Raw genomic sequence first — 21,040 nt, 5'->3', positions numbered from 1 at the left:
TCAAGTTTGAACGAAAAAAAAATTATATTTCAACTATAAATGTATGTTTAATATTTAATTTGTATGTTTTTTTCATTGAAAATGCCCATCACAGTTTTATCATTCATGTATCTCTGTTACATCTTTTATGATGGTCGTATAATAATAAAATTTGATAATGACATCGGGGCTTGAGTGAATATGGCATTATAGTAAGATTATTAATTAAAACATAAGATAATTGTTCCAAATCGCATAAATTCAAATAAACACACTGTCAAGAAGAGGTCAAGCAGGGAAAAATCTTTTTACTTGGCTGGTGACTTTTTAAGTGAATATTGAGATTATGACCGTGATTATACCGCATGAAATTGAGGCCGTAGCATTGTGTGATAATATCCATTCAAAATAGAAAATATCCGTGGGGAACGAAACGGTCAGATTGTCCCATTAAGAGTCTATTCATCAAAAAATCCAATGTGCGTTCATGTGTTACCAAGAAATGGGCAGCACCACCAAGACGTGGCCCAGTCATGTACAGCGTTTGGAAAAACCAAGTATGACATGTTTATTGCTCATAACCTCTCACTCTTTTGCCTTCTTCCCTACAATAACGTGGCAGGGGATTTATCATCAAAAGGTCGATCGAGGTCTTGAAACGAGAGAAAACATTGACGACTTGAGAAAGAAGAAAGCGGTTTACGCGATTAGATAGTTAAGAAAATTGTCCGATGGCGCAACCTAGTGTCATTTTTGTTACTAGAAGTTTCACACAAACTCATTGCAGACTATCATATTTTAACATGGCCCAAAAAAAAACAACTTACAGTGCCATTTTACCATACTCGACTTGGACTGATGAACATACAAGAGACCGTGTTTCGCTATATGATTGAGTAGTCAAATCGGCTTTCATTACCTTGGAACACATATGTAAATCCTATATTATCATAAGCCGTTTTTTTACTGTTTTAGCAACTATAATTTAGACAAGCCTTAATTTTAAAATTGTAGGTAATTCATATTTATTTTGATGGAAAAAAGTGTTTCACATTGAATTTGTCGTATTATTAAACAAATCTGTGATGCGTTTAATACGTCTTATTTTGTCCTGCTCTTTAACGCCCCAAGTGACACATCGTCGTGCGATTGAAATGATAACATCTAGGCATGACAAAGCATATTATGTTTCATGTTACATTTGCAGCTACTGGAGCGTTACTATAGCGCTGAAATCGAAGTTTTTGCAGTCAATCGCTATCTATGGACATTCAATTGACAAGGGCAATCTAGATCTATTGAACAAGGCCTCTACCAAAATACACACCCCGACAACGCTAAAAACAAAACAAAAAACATTGGTTGTTCAGTTAGGTTTAGGGAGAGGGCTGTGAATGTAGATTGCAATGAAAGTTTATACTTCGAAATCGCTCCTAACTCACACCCTTCATATAGATATCCTACTGCTATAGGTTAAAAACTGCAATGTAAAAAAAGCTTACCGATATTAGGTGCATAATCACCGATGAATCTCTTGGTCAGATATCTCACGACGAGGGCTAAACAATAGGAAAATATTAATTTATAAATTATTACTGATATTGAGCTAATCTGAATTAATGCGTTAAGTCAAGTTTATTTTTTCCGGCCAGTAGAAATTAGTAAATATAATGTTCGAAAAAAAAGATAATCATACAGTTTTCCTGAGAAGGGAAGCCGCAAGAAATCAAAGCTGGCTATCAAGCAGTGACACCCAAAATACTGATACCTGAAAAGTTCGGTAATTTCAGACAAACAGCTACTGTTATTGACGGTGAGTTACTTAAAATACTAGATATAGATGATCATTGTATTAAAAACCCATATGACCACCAGATAGACTCTGCCATTTGCCGCTTCAGCCGGATAACTCGAAGCAGTTCACATATGCTCAGCGTTTTTTGTAAAATTTATTGGGTAAAACAGCTCAACGTTTGCAGACAAATAATGGTTTAATTTTTTCTTAATACATTTTTACATCCGTGGTTCTGATATCTAGTTAAAAAGATTGGAAATTTTAGTTCAGGATTCAGGTTAATCACTGCATTGTGGTGAGCAAAATATTTTTATCGTTGAAGCTATTGTGAAATAATATGGCCTAATGTTTGCAGAGAACTAATCGATTAATTTTGTTTTTACTACATAGGCATTGAAAGTGCCTTAGAAACACTTTTCACCCAAATAAAGTGACCATAAAAAGGTTATATTTATAAATATATTTAAACAAACCCATATCGCTCCCGGACCTTACAGTACAAATATTTGAAAATCCCACAACAAAATGGAAGAATAATTGTCAAATTCCTCCTTTTATCTCAAAAATATTATTATGATTTTGGAATAATTACGGCCGCAGATAAACTATGCATAAGAGATGTGTTTTATATCTGGATCACGCCTGAATAAATATGATCCCAAAAAAATAGTTGAATCAATGAATACACGCCTTCTTTATTTAACGCTACACGCACCTATATGATCGATTGTTACTAAACAAAGCTTTTTATTGGACCCATTGTTTGGGGAGGGATGGTGTATAATTCCAAACACATCATGAAATTTATTTTTGTTATCAACAGCTCTTTTTCAAACTGTTTCGTCATATTTTAAGATAGAAAGATATAGAGATCTTTCTGCCACGTGATGTGTCATGTGACTCTGTAACCATAACAAAATTCTGTCGAAAGAATACCCGATTGCAACATTTGCCCGTTAAGGTAGTTTCAATAATTGGAATGACAATTCTGACCGTACCTAAGGTGTCCATAAAGTCTTGAAATGTTTTAAAATTGCAAAGTGAATTTATCAAAACCATATATTGTTTTGGCGCTCACAGATGTATGAAAGGAAGTAAAAATGCTTAAAGAATTATTGATTAAACAACAACAAACCTGGTTAAGATATATTGAGAACCGACTTCAAAACAAAATAATTAAATTATAAGGGACTTTATGGACACCCTGTATTCTAAAATTGATAATAAAGTCACGAGGAATGGCAATTAAACGTTACCAAATGTAAATTTTAAACTTGTTAAACTTGTGTGACCTAACATTTCATAATATTTTTTTTTCTTCAATTCAATTTCAATATAAATCGAAAGGGGTGAATACCAGTTGTATAAGAAAACTAATAATAATTCAACACGAGGGCTAAAGCTGAACTCGTGTGATCTAATATTTTCATGGTAAATTATTTTCAATTGGGGCCCCAGACGTCCCAGCCTTTATTTATACCAGAATTGATGTAGAACCAAGCAGTTAATCTATTTATGCGTTCAATATTGCCTAAGCATAGCTGATTTTGTGATTAATCAAATCGTCTCGACACAGTCGATAGGTTGGAAAGGTGAAAAAAAAACTGTAAAATATTCAATATTTAGAATTCAGATAATTGGTGTTTTATGTTCTTAACTACTCCCGATGGCCGAGGTACCGTGTCTCTTCAGATGGCCCTAGAGCAGTTTAGAGGGGCCACAATACAAGGCGCAAAACTGATTTTACTTTATCATTTAGAAAAAAACTCCCCAGTTCTTAGCGATTTCATTGCTTGATGAGGTTATTTCACAGGGTGTTTTCACTTTTTTTGTGTATGAATTGTTTAACATAACGGTATTTGGAATACACCAATAAAATATAATTATTATAAATACCACTGGAATGATAAAACATGGGGGGGGGAGGGGGGTCGCATGAGTGGTAAAAGCCATTGAAAGGGGGCCACGAACCACTTAAGTCTCTCTCAGCATGAATATTAGGTCAAAAATAGACTTGAGCGCGATGCCATATGTATTACTCCAATTTTCTGTTTCCATACACATAAATAGTCATGGGAGCATTCGTTTCAAAGGGGTGTGAAAGTCACGATTATTCACCTGACAAGAGACAAATTACAACATAATTTTTTAATCTAATTAATGTGACTCACGTTACGGTAATTACCAATTTTGAATAACGAAACATAACGGATATCTCAATCGCTAAGATTAATAGCATGTGCTTGTATTTAGTTTGGCTATGCAATAAAAATGGCAGTTTTCACTTTGAAGTGAAAGTATCTGTTATAGCATACGTGTTGAATATGATGTCTTTCCAAATAATGAAGTAGCCCTTACATATCGTCAGATATCAGTGGCCGCTGTCATATAGTCTTGTTTGGAGCGAAAGACACGAATAAGGATAAAAAAAAGCCGACACGCTTTGTCTAGAACTGTATATATTTATACAATTCAATCCAAAACCATCCATGTCCTTGCTCAGAACGAAAAGGAATGAAAAATTCGGCACGCTATGTTTGTGTTTTCATACATTACTATACAATATAACCACGAAAGTTACACAGTTTAAGATTATCGTTTCACATAAAATTAGCATGCAGTCAAGTACTTTAACATCAGCTGCGTATAAAAATCCGGCACGATATGTTACATATTTCAAGATTTTTGTTTTACCAAAAAACACCAGGCAGTCAAGCACATTTTGCGTCATTTCCCGGGCCTATTTGCTCCTGAGATTAAATGTGCAAGTACTGTGACTATCACATCGAATGCTTCGATTACGTGATGCAAGTTTCCTTGCCAATTTTTCGGCTTGTTTTAGTTTGCACACTCAAGATAGTCAGGCATGCTTAAGACTAAGGGAGTGGAGTCGGATGTCTTGTCACAACATTTACATTTTTGGGGAAGGGCCCGAATAGCGAATCTTGATGAGTATGACGGAAAGGGATAATAATAAAAATATTTTGGGAATTCGCATTTTATCTCTAATTTATGTAAAACCTCTACACAACTTCACTTTAAATAAACAAGGTGTTGGGTATACGAAGAATATACTAATTTTGGGGGTCTGAAATATGAAATTGCCAAGTTAGACAGTAACAGATAGCGGTTCATGATCTAAAAGGGTCTAAAATGCGTTTCAGGCTACGAAAAATTCCTATGTGTGATACAGAAAAATACTTTTCTTTTTTACATTTTAAAAGGAGAGCCCTCCTCTCCCCCATGTTTCCTTATATGTCCTTTTCCTCGGAATTTTTACTGAATATTTTGTTTGTATGAAACGGTCGAGATCTTCATTATAACAAAGGCAAGTGCAGTTCCAAACAAGATTCCGGGCAGAATCTCATCAGAGCTTCAAGTAAAATTTGAATTTAGATTCTCCGTGGTTTGAGGTGAAAGATGAATTAACAACGGTTATGCACACGAAGCTATTTAATACGTTTTTAGAAAATTGGAAAATACTATTTTAGATTTTCATTTTTTATTGTAATTGAGAAGCTTTGCAGTTGATAGATTTTTATTTCATTCATGAGTTGCAGCAAATTACGTCACTTTATTTCAAACCCAAAACCAAAACTAGAAAAAGAACATTTTCGTGCACTTAATGCGCGTACAACGTGCTATTGCCTCACAATGTGTAACAATTATTATCCTGTGGGCGGAAATTTCTTCCCCGGACAATTGAAAATGCAAGTGGGGGTCCCAATGTTTGTCTTTGTAGTAGGGAGTGCTTGTGACGCTTCCGGTTTTGGAACACCCATTTGATTTTTCGAGCATTTCGAAACATTGAGATAAAAGTTAACAATTGTTTTGACGAGAAGAACAATCAATACCAACAAAAATGAGCCCTTTTTCCGATTCTAAGTTCGCCTTGTATAAGACGTCGATAACCTAGTACTTATATAGTATAAGCTCTTAAAACCCGATATTCGGTGTACAAATCTTCGTTTCGCGCTTGGCCAATGTTAATAATATAAAGAAAACTTATGAATGGGTTTGCGTGAGACCAGACGAAGTCGTCTATCTGATTTCAGTCAAGCGTGAAATGTTATTATTACAAAACAAATATGGTAAGGCCAGGATTTTCAAATTAATTCATCATCAGAAAGTAGAAATTTAGAGATTCAGGTAGATAGGTAATAAGAACAGTGATATTGAACTTGAGAAGCATTCCGGATTTATTTTGAAATTACTCTGTTGCGTCATCTAACGAGTAGTCGTCAGTGGTTGATATTATACATAGTCTCAAAATGGAGTTCAGGTAGAAGATATATTATTTAATGTTTAAAAGCTCGAATTATGCCAGAAAATACAATTTTTTTTTAACGGAAAACTGGCACAAAATATTTAGCAATGACACAATGGTTCGTTTTGTTTTTAAACATTCACATTTGCATATATGCTACGAAGAGCGTACAGGACCAATTTTTTTGAAGAGGGGTCGTATAGTGAAGTAATACGACGCTAACTTGTGCCTGTTGCTAAAGCTCCGAACAAAGTCAAATAAAAGCCGCCGCTGATATCTAACATTATCTCTTAGAATCGCTGTACATTTGAAAAAATATTGAAAATTTTATTTTCATTTTTCAGAACTTTCCTCGTTTTAACATGCTGTTATAGTTATTATCTATTTTTAACAAGTGATAAGAAAGTGCGACATCCCGTGGTCCAAGTCAAGCGTAACCTTTGCATGACGTCAGGGTGTTATTTGCCAGTCAACCAATCACATATTGTAACATCATTAAATTCAAATTTAACTTTTTCCCAAAATACATCTCAATTGTTCCAAATATAGAAAACTGACGAACCGCCCAAATGATTTGCTTCAATTAGTATAGGCGTCGTCTTTTGGTCAAGCGTACTAATCTGACATGACGTTGACTGGGATATTTTAAAATAAGCCGACGTCATAGATGACTCCCACTTTAATGATAATGAGTCACAATTGTCATTGTGTTTTATTATTAACGGTAGTAACATGTGAAAAAATTAACTTACAAACAGCAGGCCCCCAAGTTTGTGAATTATTCGCCACGATTTTGTTGCTTGGCAACGTAGTATTGTATTTCGGTGAAATTACTGACTCTCTAACTCTCTAATTTTTGTGATGACAAGACCAGGTGCTCTATGTACCGAATGGCAATACTAAACCTATATTATCATTGAAGAAATGGTTGTATCGAATCAAATCCGTTAATTCTTACAAAAATAAAGCAATGACAAAACAAAAGCATTTAAAATGGATGATTAATAAACATATAAATAATAAAAATGCACAAAATTGTTAATTTTAATTTTTTGGACGCCATGTTCACGAATATAAATTTAATTTATAGTTTTTCAATAGTGTTCGATTATATTATAATATACAAATGCGTGCAAAATAAAATGCCATTTCAATCCCTAATTTAAAAGTTTTTTTTAATAGCCCGCTAGTCTTATGCTACGGTACCTGGGATTCCGATTGTGCCGTAGCACGACAACGCGGTTTCTATAACGAGTAATTTGTCAAAACCACTTTGTGTGTGTATATTTTGGCACTGCTATCTAGTTCATTTCGGCATTAGCAATAGTTACTACTGGTTTAAAAAATTTGTCGAAATGCCGGTAATGAACTCGATCGCTTTCTCTACAATAATATTTATACAAGGCGCACCCAAAAGGATCATTGTGACATAACAATACAATCCTTGTCTCGTATTGTCACGCAAGAATATGATCGGAATGCAAATTTCGTCTGCTAGCTTCTGTTACAGTTCAGGCGATTTCTCATTCTATTATTTTATTTGCGCTTTGAGAAAATCTTGCGGTTTGCTATCCTGATATAATGTAACAATCACCCAGGCAAAGTGCTAACGCGGATTTGCCGTGGTTACAAAAACAGGGATTTATTGATAATTGATGTTGTATTAGGAAAAAATATTACGTTGAATATGAATATAACCAGACATGAAAAAGCTTTAAAAATGCTGAAAGAAACAACTTTTAAAACACATTTTTGTAGGGACTTTATTTGATTCTGCCAAACTCTTGGTTTCGACCTTTTTCAACTTAGCTAGAATTTAAAGGTCCGTTCGTAGCAATATAGGTATAAACAACCGATATCTCTGAGAATTTCTCTTACAATTACGTTGGAAATTATGTTTAGTTCCCCGAACACTTAAGATTTGTTAGATAGCTCGTTATTTCATTTTTCTGAAGTTTATATTTCTGTTTTTATAAAAACAAGAGACACGAAGTGGTACACGAATAGGAAATTTGTTACAGTAGCCTACCAGTACCGTATAGCAGCTGAGCAGCAGATTCGAATTTACGCGAAAGCGAAACCGCCACAAGGGACGCAATTTTTAATTTTTATGACGTCATCGAACACGAAGAATACCATAGTGGTCATCAAACTATATAAAATAATTGAAGGTCATAGCTTTCTGGAGAAATATACAATCTTTAACCACTGAAAATTTTGAAGCAATTGGTTCAGTATAGTTAATAAAAAAAGTGATTGTTTTCATAACAACAAGAAGAAATATACCAACAAGATTAAGAACAACATAACAGCAAAACGATCCTTAGGTCCATTTTGTGTCCAGTAAGTATCAACAACCAATATCTCGGAGCAGTTCTCTTAACATTACATTAGGAAATCACCGAAACCCTTAATTTACGCAAAAATGTCACTTGGCAATTCCATTCATTGAGTGAAACATGTTTACAGGCGTTTATCACGCGATATCCCTCATACCTTTGTCGCGAAAACATAATATTTACACAGCAAAGCCAGGTGCGTGACTTTGTGGTCAATTTTAATGGGGTGCGTGGGGTCGTACGAGGGGTAGTTTGGATAGATCGGTTTCTTGCGCGAAATTGTTTCAGGCAATCACCACATCAATTTAGGGCACTACAGAAATATGTGTACCAGTATGGAGGTAACTACATCAAGTTGTGTAAAGGAACTGAAACCAGGGCAAGGGGTATACTCACTTGGCTAACAGAGACAGTCCCCGAACTCGTAATAGAACTAAAAGAAAGAAAATATGAATAAAATTATGCCCTAACCCTAACCTGGTACACATACTGCGGGAATATCAAATTTAGTTGTGACTGCAATGTTCCCTCTAATTTTTTGTAGTATGTGTGCGCAGAAATTTTTGTGTGTGCGCACTTTTTTGTAAATAACTAATATTTGTGCAAAAACCAATGAAAAAATTTTGGCGTTCTAACCGGGTGATAAGTGGGCCAACAACAAACTTTCTCAACCTGCCAACCGAGAACATTGTTACATTACATCGAAATACGCCTGTGCGCAGTAAATCAATGCGTGTGCGCAGCCTCTGAAAGCTGTGTGCGCGCGCACACGCGCACACCTTAGAGGGAACAGTGGTTGTGAGTTCAAAATTTATAAACATGCTCTAACGATATATCAACAGGTTTTATGGTTGTGGATTTCTCTGTCTATTTTCTCGATAGTTTTGATTGAAATGGTTTTGAGATCCAATTTCCTATCAAAAGACACATTGCTCCCAGCTTGTCAGTGTACGGATATATTTTTTTTTTTTGCAAACTTTAAAAAAAGCGGAATCACGAAGTGATTTCATTGACTTTGGGCTTGGAACTTATGGACTTAAGAACTTACATGCAAAGAATTATTTTTTTCTCTACCTTAACTTCAAGATCTTAGTAGTCAAAGATGAAAGTTTCTTACGAAAAAATATTACATCAATTTCTATTTGATTATGCACTAGATACACGCCAAACATTGAGAACGCAAAATAATAAAGCATTTGTAATATCTTGTTCACTAGCGAAGTCACGTGGTAATAGTGCGTGCAGAAGGCTCATACAATATTTTCTTAAAAGGTGTGAAAGTGTTGTATGACGTCAAAGTATTCATTCCAAAGCCATAAAACAATAAACAGTTGCGCTATAATGCAAATACGGAATGACCAAACTTCTCTTGGGGTCATTTTTTCAGCGCCAAAGTAAGTCGACAGGACAAAAGGTTTATTTGACAAAAGGTTTATTTTAGCCGCTACGGCGCAAGTTTTACGGTACGTACGGTTGCGCCAAGTCTGGTACGAGAATATACGTGCAGTACCATCCCATAAATTACATTCAAAGTGGAAGCAAAATTGTCTAGAAGCTCGTTATGATGCAGTTATTTCCATGAAATCGGAATGTCAAATGTTACATATATTTGCGGAAAGCCACATTAACCAAATTCAAAATGAAACGACAGTTGACTACGGATTTACAATTAATCTACATGTTTAGACGAACAGTTTCGATCATAACCTAATTAAAAAAAACTTAAGTCAGCAAATAAGGGGGAAATGCCAAATAAAAACATGTCCTAAGGATAATTTAAAAGAATTTTTACTAATCTAATCCCTATAAAAAATTTTGTCCTCTTGAGGAAATGATAAATATAAGTCACATCATGCCAGTATTGACTCTAGTCGCGTGGCCAAAATAAACTTTGGGGTCAAAGGTTAAAGCACGGATCAATGTTTTTGTTATTCTTATCCACGGACTAATCCAATTCTATAAACATTATATTTTATAGGCGTTGGCCTATTGTGAAAGGCTTAACAATGTAATGTTTGGGTCAGAAAGGCGAGTAATGTGTTGACAAAATTAAATAAATTTGTAAACCTTAAGGATAAGCGTGTTGAGTATTTCGTGTTGAAACTATCATTGGTTAGCGAGCTATACTAACATTTTGCTATCTCACCACGAATAACATATTTGAAAATCTTATCTGTCATGATCTTATCTGCTATCGTCGGGTAGCGAGTCGTAACTGAAGATTGATAACATTCTTGCCATCTCACTACGTATAGCATATTTTGGGGCAAAAATATTATCTTATTTGTCTTATCTGCTATCAGCGGATGGCGGGTAATACTGAGAATGCCATCTCTCCACTGATTTTCGGGCAAAATACGAAAAGCAAGAATGGGTAATCTAAACCAGAACATAGTTTATGTAAATAAATCTATTTGCTTATATGTTTTGGCCTATGATAGATTATAAAATCAAAAAAATAATTGGTACGCTAATATTTGAATGTCAAAATCGCCGTAAACACAGTTTTTTGCGCATAGGTTTCTATTATAGAAGACAACGTCCAGCCAATGACACCCAAAGTCGATTGGCATGTTCGGAACCTAATAGGGATGATTTTATGCGACATTGCTGAACCCAGAGCCTTGTAACAATGATTTGATGCTTTGGAGATGGAAATAGCTTACAATGGTGATGATTAAACCTTACAGCGTTATTATTTGTTATACAAATATAAACATGGTTTAGGTCTAGAATCGTGGACCTTGGAAGAACTATGACATATATCTTTCAAGGTCAAACCCAGACTTCAAGTTCGTATTTATGAAATATAATATAAGAATCGTAGACCTGAAAAAAAAAAAAAAGATTTGCCAATTTATACATGTTATCCTAACTCCGAACACGCTGTAGTAAAGCGAATGGTTCTGTTCAATTCTCCTGAATATACATTCCAAGGTCAAACCCAGGCTTCAAGGTCGTATTTATGAAATCTAATATAAATATTTTGTTCTACTAGATTCATTCGGATTTGTTACATTTATGACCAAAGAGTAAAGTATTAAATTTCACTTTGCGAATCAAAATAAATAAAAATTTTGGTATTGGGAGAAACTACTGAGAGGGCTAGATCGGAATACATTGAAGCTGCGAAAAGTAGTAAGAGAGAATTATTATGTTATATGCGTGAGAGAGAGATAAGTACAAAGATGTGAGGGAGAGAGAAAAATTTAGAATAAAAAAATGAAATAAATTTCAAGAAAAGATCAACACTTGAGTGAAGAAAAAATGGAGACGGTAAAGAAAAAAAATCGCGAGGGAAAACAAAATCGAAACATGAATAAAGAGCATAAAAGTGGAGAGGACGGAGCATAAATTTATGACAATTTGTGACATTTTATAAATATGAATAGTACAAAACTTGAATTTTGCAGTGGATTCTTTGAGTCAAATCCCAATACAAGAATACTTTCATTTTTAATATAAAATTCCTTGTCAACTGAATATTTACTTGTTTTTTGCATCGACACACAAATCAACCTATTCATTTATTTATACAACATTTGTCGACCGCGTGTTTATAGGTGTCCAGCAATCATTAAAACGATCTTGAAGAATTACTCGGCCCCCACAAGATAAAATAGCCGTTAAATCCCTTATTTGTTTAGGTTTGACAAGATGAATAAAACGGGGTAAAGAGAAAAGCGAAGCGATTAAAGTTGTCAAATTGCGAAATATCGGTTTCGTCAAAAAAAGTATATATTTGTTGGATTAGATCTAACCTGTTATCTTGGCGTCTCAAGTGTGTTCGATAAATTGAATTTGGGTAAATTCAAAAAAATAAAAATACCTAATAGGGTTTTTTTTTGGACGAAAATATCAATTAGTAACGAAATATCAAAAGTAAAATATATTTATTTATTCCTTTTATACAATGCAAATTTTTACCTTTCGCTTTGAGCAAGGATCTTACGATAATAATCCACCACGTCTAATGAACAGTACAAACACGAATAAATAATAAAGCACAATAAAAGCGATAGAAGAATGTTAAAATAACGTAGTTTCAGCCCTAGTTATAAGTTTTGTTACCACGTTGTTCTCAAGCATTTTTTACCTGGAATTTGAGATCTTTTGTCGAAGATACCGAAATGTCCTAGATTTCACACACTTACAAAAAATTTAAAGAAAGTGATACTTATATAAGTTAGAAAGGCAGCGCGCTAGCAACTTTGCCTCTACAAAGAATGTGGAGTCGGATTCGGAGTCAGAATCCGGAGCCAATTTCCTCGGATATGTCATAGCCTATTATTCGTAGTAATAAGCTACTATTTATGGTGACCATGATTAACATAATGTTTACACACTAATTTAAGTCTGCTTGGTTTTCTTTATCGGAGTTTGGCAAATTAAATCTTGCATTTACTCAAGTTAACTTTCGGAGAAAATAATCAGACACATATATAATAATTTTACTGCACAATAAATCTATTCATAATATTAGAAATTAAAATATTTGCATTTGTTGATCATAATTAGAAATAACTTCAATTGAATTCGGGACCAATCGAATATTCACTCAATCATCAACCCATTTCATCCAATGAAAAATCCTTCCACATAAATTCAAATAATTTTTCGTCATTTTTTTGGCGTTACATTATTTTTGAGAACTTTCTCTTCCGTTCATAAAGGTTTTAACGGTGGGTTATCTTGAAAGATGGCGTGATTTTTACCACTTAAGATTGGCAGACAAGATTTACCTTATTTGTACGCTTCTTACGAGGGCGATGAATGATTTTTCCTCCATGACCCTTTCGTATCGCCAAATGTCAAGTCTTCTTTATATAAATGTATATATGAAGGGTAAAATTTACATATTTATCTCGATGGAAATGAAAGTCGATAAGACGTCTTAATCCTATATAGCAAACAACGGCCTCTCGTCCGGTTACCAGTCCATGTCGGGTATGGGAATAGTTAGCCAGATATTTGGACTTGATGACGGGGGAAATCGTAACAGACCAGCGGTATGTAAACTACCATACGGCGGCGAGGCGTCCACCAATTTTATCGAAATATGCTGTCTCATTACGAACAAGTCTTTGGACAAGTATACACTGATGTACAGAAATTCAACTACCGATATCTGCCCTAACATGATTTAAATAAAACTAATTTTGTCAGGCAAATTTCCAGATCAGCGCACAAAGTTTTTTTCTAATAATATAACGTCTATAGTACAGATGTTTAACACTCTCGTTCCGTACGTGGCATTAGACAAGTATATAATCACTCATACGAGAGTAGCTTGACTGACGTCCACTTACCTCATTTGAATACGTTTTGCCAATGAAATAAAAATAAATATATACAGGGTTTTGAAAAAGTTATGCAAGGTGAATTTTTCACCATGGCAACGTTAAAAAAAGTAACTGTCAAAAGTGTCTGTCGTAAAATGTTTAAATCGCATTTTACTGTAATTCAATACAGTTAAAAGGTGTCAGTCGTCTACTTTTTCTTTTTTTAAGTAGTATTTCATCCTAAATTCTGTTAATTTTGCGTTGGGTTAACACCCTGTATGTACATTCATTACAGAGCGTCAGTAGTCGGTTGCAACTTATTTATCAGTTATAATATTGTCTTTTAAGTGCCCGAAAAAGGCAGTAGATAAGTAGTATCTAATATCCAAGTAGATCAAAGGATATTCAATTACTTCGTCCGAGTCTTGAAAAATATTGACTGCGTTTTGCTCAGAAAATGAAAAATATACACACTCATAGAATATTTACATACGTTTCATAGCGCGTTATAGTTTTTAACCCTTTCTATCTCAGTTTAATTTCCATTTTTTTTCATTCTTGGAACCTCACTATAAGCAAACATGCTTAAAAAAAAAGAAGTTCGCGTTCGCATTTTAAAGTTAGACTACTCGACGTGCTCTCTCTCTTTCCCAGCCCAAGTGTTAAGAGTAGTTTTAAGGTCAAGAAATTTTAAATATTCAAACATTGTTTTTAAATGTGCACGTTCCACCCATTGAATTTGCGTCAATGAGTCCCACGAAGGTTGATAAGGTTGCTAACAAAGTATTTTCCTTTTCCTAGAAAAAATCTAATGGAAAAAACGAAAAATTCAAAGTGATCCAATAGTACAGGGTGTCCAAAAAATTTAGCCCGATTTTATAGTAACAACAATGAAAAATATTTCCCAATTGTAAAGTAATAACGATTGTAAGTTAAAATAACTTTTATTGTATGAATAATGAGAACTACAATAACTAATATTACTATACAATTGGGCAAAAATTTTAAATGGTATTACTATTAACTTGCGCACAATTTTTTGGACACCTTATATATACATAGCATTTTCAGAATGCGACTCTTGAGCGCCATTGTAACTTATATGCGTGTGGAATAATAAGAAGAAAGCTTAAAATAAATCATTATTATAAGTTTTTCCACAAAAATGTTCAACGTCTGATTTTTCCCTTATACAAATACTTTTGACCTTATTTGGTTACGACATTGTAAAGCTTTGCGAAAGAGCCGAAATTTGAACTCACTTATTCTGGTACGTATGTTGAAAAATTATTATGAGAGTGTAATATGACAAGCTGGTGCGTTTTGCCAAAAACGTTCTCACAAGCTATAAATTTTAACATCATACTAATTTTATGCATCCTTCAAATTGCATAAGTAATCACACAAAAGGATTTTGCTCGAAAGTAATTCTCTTGCTAGGCATACACGTCGAGTTTAGCCAAGACATCCCGGATTTTGAAAAGCTGTCCCGGCGTATACTTAAATGCATTGTTCTTTTGTCTTATATATATATATATTAAGTTTATCTTTATCGTAGGTATTAATGTTATTCAAAATTTAAAGCTTTCTTGACAACCCAATTCAAATCACTCGAAAAAGTATTTTTAGCCCGTACGCTATCACTTTTACAAACACAACATCTATCGTTTAAAATATTCCTTTTGTTTTGTTGCATTTTTGTTAATTTTATTCATTGTGTTAGGATTTCTAGACGCCCCAATCAAAACTCAGAATTTTTGTAACCCGTGAGCCGCCTGTCCAAACCCATTTTTGCAAACACGACATGTTACGCTTAAAATATTTTTTTGTCGAAAAAACTTATCCAGAGAAAACGGGTACAATATAAACTTAATGACATACAAATTAATATCACGTTGCTAGGTTAAATTAGTTGTATACGTACAAAGAAAGCAAATTTACTTGGCCAAGGTTAATTGATATTGGGATCAAATTAATTCCTTTCTCACGCCATGTGATGCCAAGACTTTGCATTGATCTTGCAATAGCTTAATCATCGTTCGCTAAACAAACAATACTTCCTTATTCCGACGTTCTTATTAGGACCTTTAACCCCGATACGAGCATTCTAACCAGCAAAAATTTTGCTTATCACGATACACAATATCCATAACCACATCCTCACATTCTAAGACACATTCTGAAATTTATCATTTTAACTGCATCTTTTTGATTTTTTCTCTACATAAATATACCCTGAAATACTTAGAATTGTAAAGATTTGTCTAATGCGTCAGAAACGTTTAAAACTAACATCATTTGAAATTCAAAACGTAATCTTTGACCGTAAAATGGCATAGTGGCACCCAATGGTATGTTCACATAGCTAAAGTTATTTCCGCGTGGCTCGTTCATCAGTTTTGCATACAACTCCTTTTTGAGTGTGTTGAGATTCAGCTATACCTGTTTTGTATGTTGCGTTTAAAAACGTAATGATGAACCAGGCTCTAGAAATGCAGACACTGAAATGCAGCGACTCTACTATGGTTTGGAATGGCAGGAATAATAAGCCCAAACACAAAAATACCACGAAACTTGGTTTACAAAGTTGAATCTATACTATGTGTATAACAAACTTATCACGTAACGAGTTACTTGAAAAAAATAAAATGAACGGCAGATACGATATAATATGCATAAACAAAAAAGGACACAAAACTCGGATTTACAAAGTTGAAACTATACTATGTGTATAACAAACTTAGCATTGAACAAGTTACTTGCAAAAAATAAAAATAAAAGGCAGATACGATATTTCTATCATGTCACTAAAATAATATTGGGAATTTCTTCTCTCAACTGGGTGAGCGATGATTTATCAGTTTACATTACAGTAGTAAAATTAAATAAAACGTAATTCTCTGAAATTTTATATGTCAAATTTGGCTTGTTACACAGACAAACACCTAAGAGAAGTTACATTTCTGTTTTATTTTTTATTTTTGTCTGGACAAAGTGGGGAGGGAGTTAGCAAGTACTTAAGTATAAGTAAAAGAAAATAGTGGTGCGTGGAATTGACCGTGCAAGGTAATAATATCGGGCTCTTCTTAACAGCACATTAAAAAGTGTTCTGTTTTTTATGTCTGACCGATGCAGGGGGGGGGCGTGTGGTCTTGATCGATGGAAATCTTAATGAACCCTATAAACGACTAATGGAGTGAAATCATAGTAATCATCTTGTAATCCAAACGAAACAAAACATTTCAAAAATGAAAATTCTCCTTGAACAAATCGGAAGTGTGTGGGAGTGACAGAACCGGTTCATTGCAAAAAGTAAACATTTACAGGTGTTTTGATGCATATGTTCTGCCCACGCTAATCCCTATTTTATTAGAAACTCAACAAGTGGTAATTTGTAATTTTATTTAGTGACCATGCGCCGTCTGTTCACTTTCAGGGCCTTTATTCTCTTCAATGGTACCACACATCTCTTAAGTCCTTCACAACTAGCAAATATGTGCGTCGCATTCGACATTTTGTCGAAAGAGCTTCAACTTTATTTTTAATTTTGTTTAGTGGCAAAAATGTTGATACATTTTATGTGGTACAAATTTAACCCGCCTTTTTATTTTTTCTTGGAAAGTAAACATTTCTTTCAAGAAGCGTGTCAAGAGCGCCTCTTGTGACATTAGAATAGCACTATTTAAGAGACACAGTTGACACAAACCTATTATTATTATTATTCATATCATTATGGTTGCTAAATGTTTAATTTAACGATTCAAATTAGCGCTTCCACATTTTGATATGACCACGGACGAAGACCGAGACATCCGAGGCCTTGTCAATACTTAATTATAATATTAGGTTTACAAAAATGAGAATGGAGGCCAAAATCTGTTTAATATTATGACCCAAACTTTTTTGTTAAATTTTTTTTTTCGTCTACTGCACAAAAAAAAGACTTCACTTAATCTTTAAATGACCCGCAACCTAATATTATATAATCGCGTTAAAAATTTAGTATTTTTTTACACTATGAAACGTCCATACATCTGAAAAAAAAGCAACTGGCTAACTAATACTATACGCAACATGAACATGATAGGGTGTGGTAGGCAGTATGACTGAGCCCGAGATAACTATAAAATCCCGGTGTAAAAATCCTCTCTTAGTGTGTGTACCAGGTTAGAGTTAGGCCATAATTTTATTCGGACTTTCCTTCTTTTAGTTCTATTACGAGTTCGGGAACTGTTTGTGTTAGACAAGTGAATATTCCCCTGCCCACAGGTTTCAGTTTCTTTACACAACTTGATGTGAAATAGGCAAACAAAATTAGGTACCTCCATATTAGTACACACACTCCTGGAGCGCTGAAAATCCCACCTCCAAGGGATTGGCGCTAACATTTCTAAGTCGGAAACTCTTTTATACAAACAAATGTATTGCAAGTTAGATTTCTTCTCACGCGAGCATGTATTAATGCTCATTTATATCATTCGTCAATATGAGTAATACCGCCGCAAAGTAAATAATAGAAAATTGTGTAAGGTGACAACTAGCATGTCGACGTCAGGGTAGTGAATTAACCCCCCAAAAGTGAAGACATAAATGCTAATAACATAGGTTGTCTGACAAAGGCTAAGTACCAAAGATTATTTGTTTTCTTCTAATACTGCTTCAAAATTTCAACAACTGATGCATCAATATTATTTTTTCAACGGTCTATAATAAATATAAAAAGAAATCTTCATGCTTTACCATGTACGTGCCACTCGCGATTGGAATGTTTTGAGAGAACTGAAATCTATACTGACGTTTCAAACTGTCATTTTGTCAATTGAGATATACAAGGTGTCCATAAAATTCCTTTACAATTTCAATTTTGTTATGAAGTAAGTTCTCAATATATCGTAACCAGGTTAGTTGTATTTTAATCAGTAATTGTTAAAGTATTTTTATTTCATTTAATACATCTGTGAAGGCATAAGTTGTCTGATGGAAAATATTCATCGTAGATCGTTTCAGCTGTTTTCTCGTAACTTTGCTCTGGACTTAATATAAGTATTATCTTTTAAAATAAATGATACTTCTAATTGTTAAATACATAAAGAATAATAACCTTATTCAAATTTCATCATGTATGTGCCGCTTCTTATGGGTATGTTTGAGAAATATTTTTCAATAGAACTGTAATTTCTTGGACGTTCCAAGTTGACAACTTGTCGATTGAGATTAACCATTGAAATTACCTATTTGAAAGGTGATATCCTAATTTATATACACATGTGTTCCAAAAATGTTTCTAACCTATGTTCATATATACAAAAATTAACTTTTATGGAGTCTTCTTTTGATTACCTAAGACGGACAGGTGACAAAACTAATCACATAAGCGCTGAATTATATCCACGTCCCTGCTAAAGTGTATCTAATCCGCGTAACTTCACTTTACTTTATGGCGTATCTTCTGCTTACCTGAGACATAAATAATCACATAAGCCCTTGTTCATGAAGCCCGTTCGCACTGAAATGTACTTAACCTTTGTTCAATCAATGATTATACTGATTTTGATTAACTCTGATGGACTTGTGACAAAACTGACCTCATGGCCCTTGTTTATAATCCCCGTTCGCGCTAAAAAGTACTTTCACCGGTTTTACGCAATATTGGGTTAGAAAAATAAGCATTGCATTCACCTTGTCGACCTCACAATTTTTCGTTGAAAAATATTTCTTCGAAACCGCATTTACGCAAAATTTGCGTTTACATCGGCACGCGAGGGAATGTATGGAATGGGAAACAATTTAGAGCAGTAGTTCTAAAACGGTCGGTTTATTAAATCATACTTTTGCCTTACTATCTGGTATTTGTAGGTTATTGTTAGCTAGTTATTTTTGATGTGGGGCGCGTGAATTGACAAATTCTAAAAAGAGGGCGCAGCATAAAAAGTTTGAGAACACGGGTATAAAGAAACATATCCTGTATAAAAGTGGTTGCCAATTTTTTTTAATCCACATAAATTTTTCAAAAATAAATTTTGTAAAATCTGGCAACTCAAAAATATTCTCAAATACCAAACAGCAAGTAATCGCGTGGCCTTTCATTAGCAAAATGTAAGCTGCCAAGTTTTCATGCTTGCATATTCCCCACACATACAATAACCACTTAGCAACACTAGTACAAAATAAACAATCAACTTTACTAGGGGGATTAAATGATTAATATCCTAATTCTTTCTTTGAAAACAAAGTCACTCAAAGGATTTTTAGACGACTCAGCTTTGGGTTGCAACCCACGGGTATAGAAACAATTCAGTATAATAATGCCAAAATTGAAAGGCGGAGTAGCTACCATTTCTAAAAGAAAGTAATGGTTTTCAGAAAAATGCCATCTTTTTCTATCCTTTGTATCTCATACTAGGTTGATGTTTTAAATACAAATTCCTTCAACCTGACAAGGGAAAATCCAAATACATTATTACTTATGGAATTGTTCGGTCCATGGGTTAGGGTTAGCCAGTAATTTTCAAAGGGGTCTATAGTTGCTAATCAGACCGTATTGGGTAGCGGGTCCGAAAATGTTTTTAAACGTCTTGAGTTGTGTGTGATAAAAAATTTACGTCAAGGCAGGGTCGGGCTAGGGGTTCCGATCATTAATATGCTCCTTCCCATAGTTACGGCTCTGATAGGATTCTTCCTAATAATAGTAACTCCTCACATATCATTAGATATCAGTGGACGCTTGTTTGGGGCAAAAGACTGGATTATGCGTCGGATAAAAAAAAACATCTTGCGTTACTCGGTAGCCAGGCCGTCTACAACGAACCCTGCAATCTGGCGGGAGAAGTCGACAATATGTCATTATGACGTTATAAAGTGACAATGGTGTTTGTGATTATGACGTCAAAAACGTAATATAATTTCATTATGTCTATTATTGTATATATATACATGATTTGCTGAGATGACACACCTAAACTATTTAATATAACACATAGCACGAATACTAATATGAAGATATTAGCATTTTTATTGAATAAAACTATTTATAAAAGCAGCCAAGCCCGCAAGTTCTTTTCTCAAAATTATGTGGTTTGTGATTTCTAAACAAAAGAAGCGGAATTTAGACCTAAAAGGGGGGCGAATTTTTGAATGGGGTGATGTCAAAAAATACTGAAAGTATTCCAGGTAAAAGTAGTCATGACGGTGAGACGTTTTCGTGTGAGTGGAATATTAAAAAAAAAACACGAGAAAAGGGGAAAAATATTAAAAATAAAAACTAAAACAATAACAAACGCACAAAGACTGTTTTAATAAATGTTTAAACAAGGAATCACTAAGATTTTCACAAAGCGCTACGGATTTTTTTCATATTGCGAATTGCCTAATACTTCAA

General features: G+C 34.1%; 1 protein-coding gene across 3 annotated transcripts in view; it reads right to left on the bottom strand.

Annotated features, from left to right (window-relative positions):
* Positions 1 to 21,040, bottom strand: part of LOC120333760 (uncharacterized) — a 199,786-nt gene that overhangs the window by 175,393 nt on the left and 3,353 nt on the right. For all 3 annotated transcript variants that reach the window (XR_013480553.1, XR_013480552.1, XM_039401119.2), the window contains exon 2: positions 1,482 to 1,538. Coding sequence is in view for 1 of the 3 variants with exons in the window: in XM_039401119.2 (XP_039257053.2) it covers positions 1,482 to 1,538 (57 nt within the window). In the remaining 2 variants the exon portion in view is untranslated. The remainder of the gene's footprint in view (positions 1 to 1,481; positions 1,539 to 21,040) is intronic.

Source organism: Styela clava, chromosome 15 (genome assembly GCF_964204865.1).
Source record: "Styela clava chromosome 15, kaStyClav1.hap1.2, whole genome shotgun sequence".
Lineage (NCBI taxonomy): Eukaryota > Metazoa > Chordata > Ascidiacea > Stolidobranchia > Styelidae > Styela > Styela clava.
The sequence above is the reverse complement of the archived record's forward strand: the minus strand, read 5'-3'. Positions and strand labels throughout refer to the sequence as shown.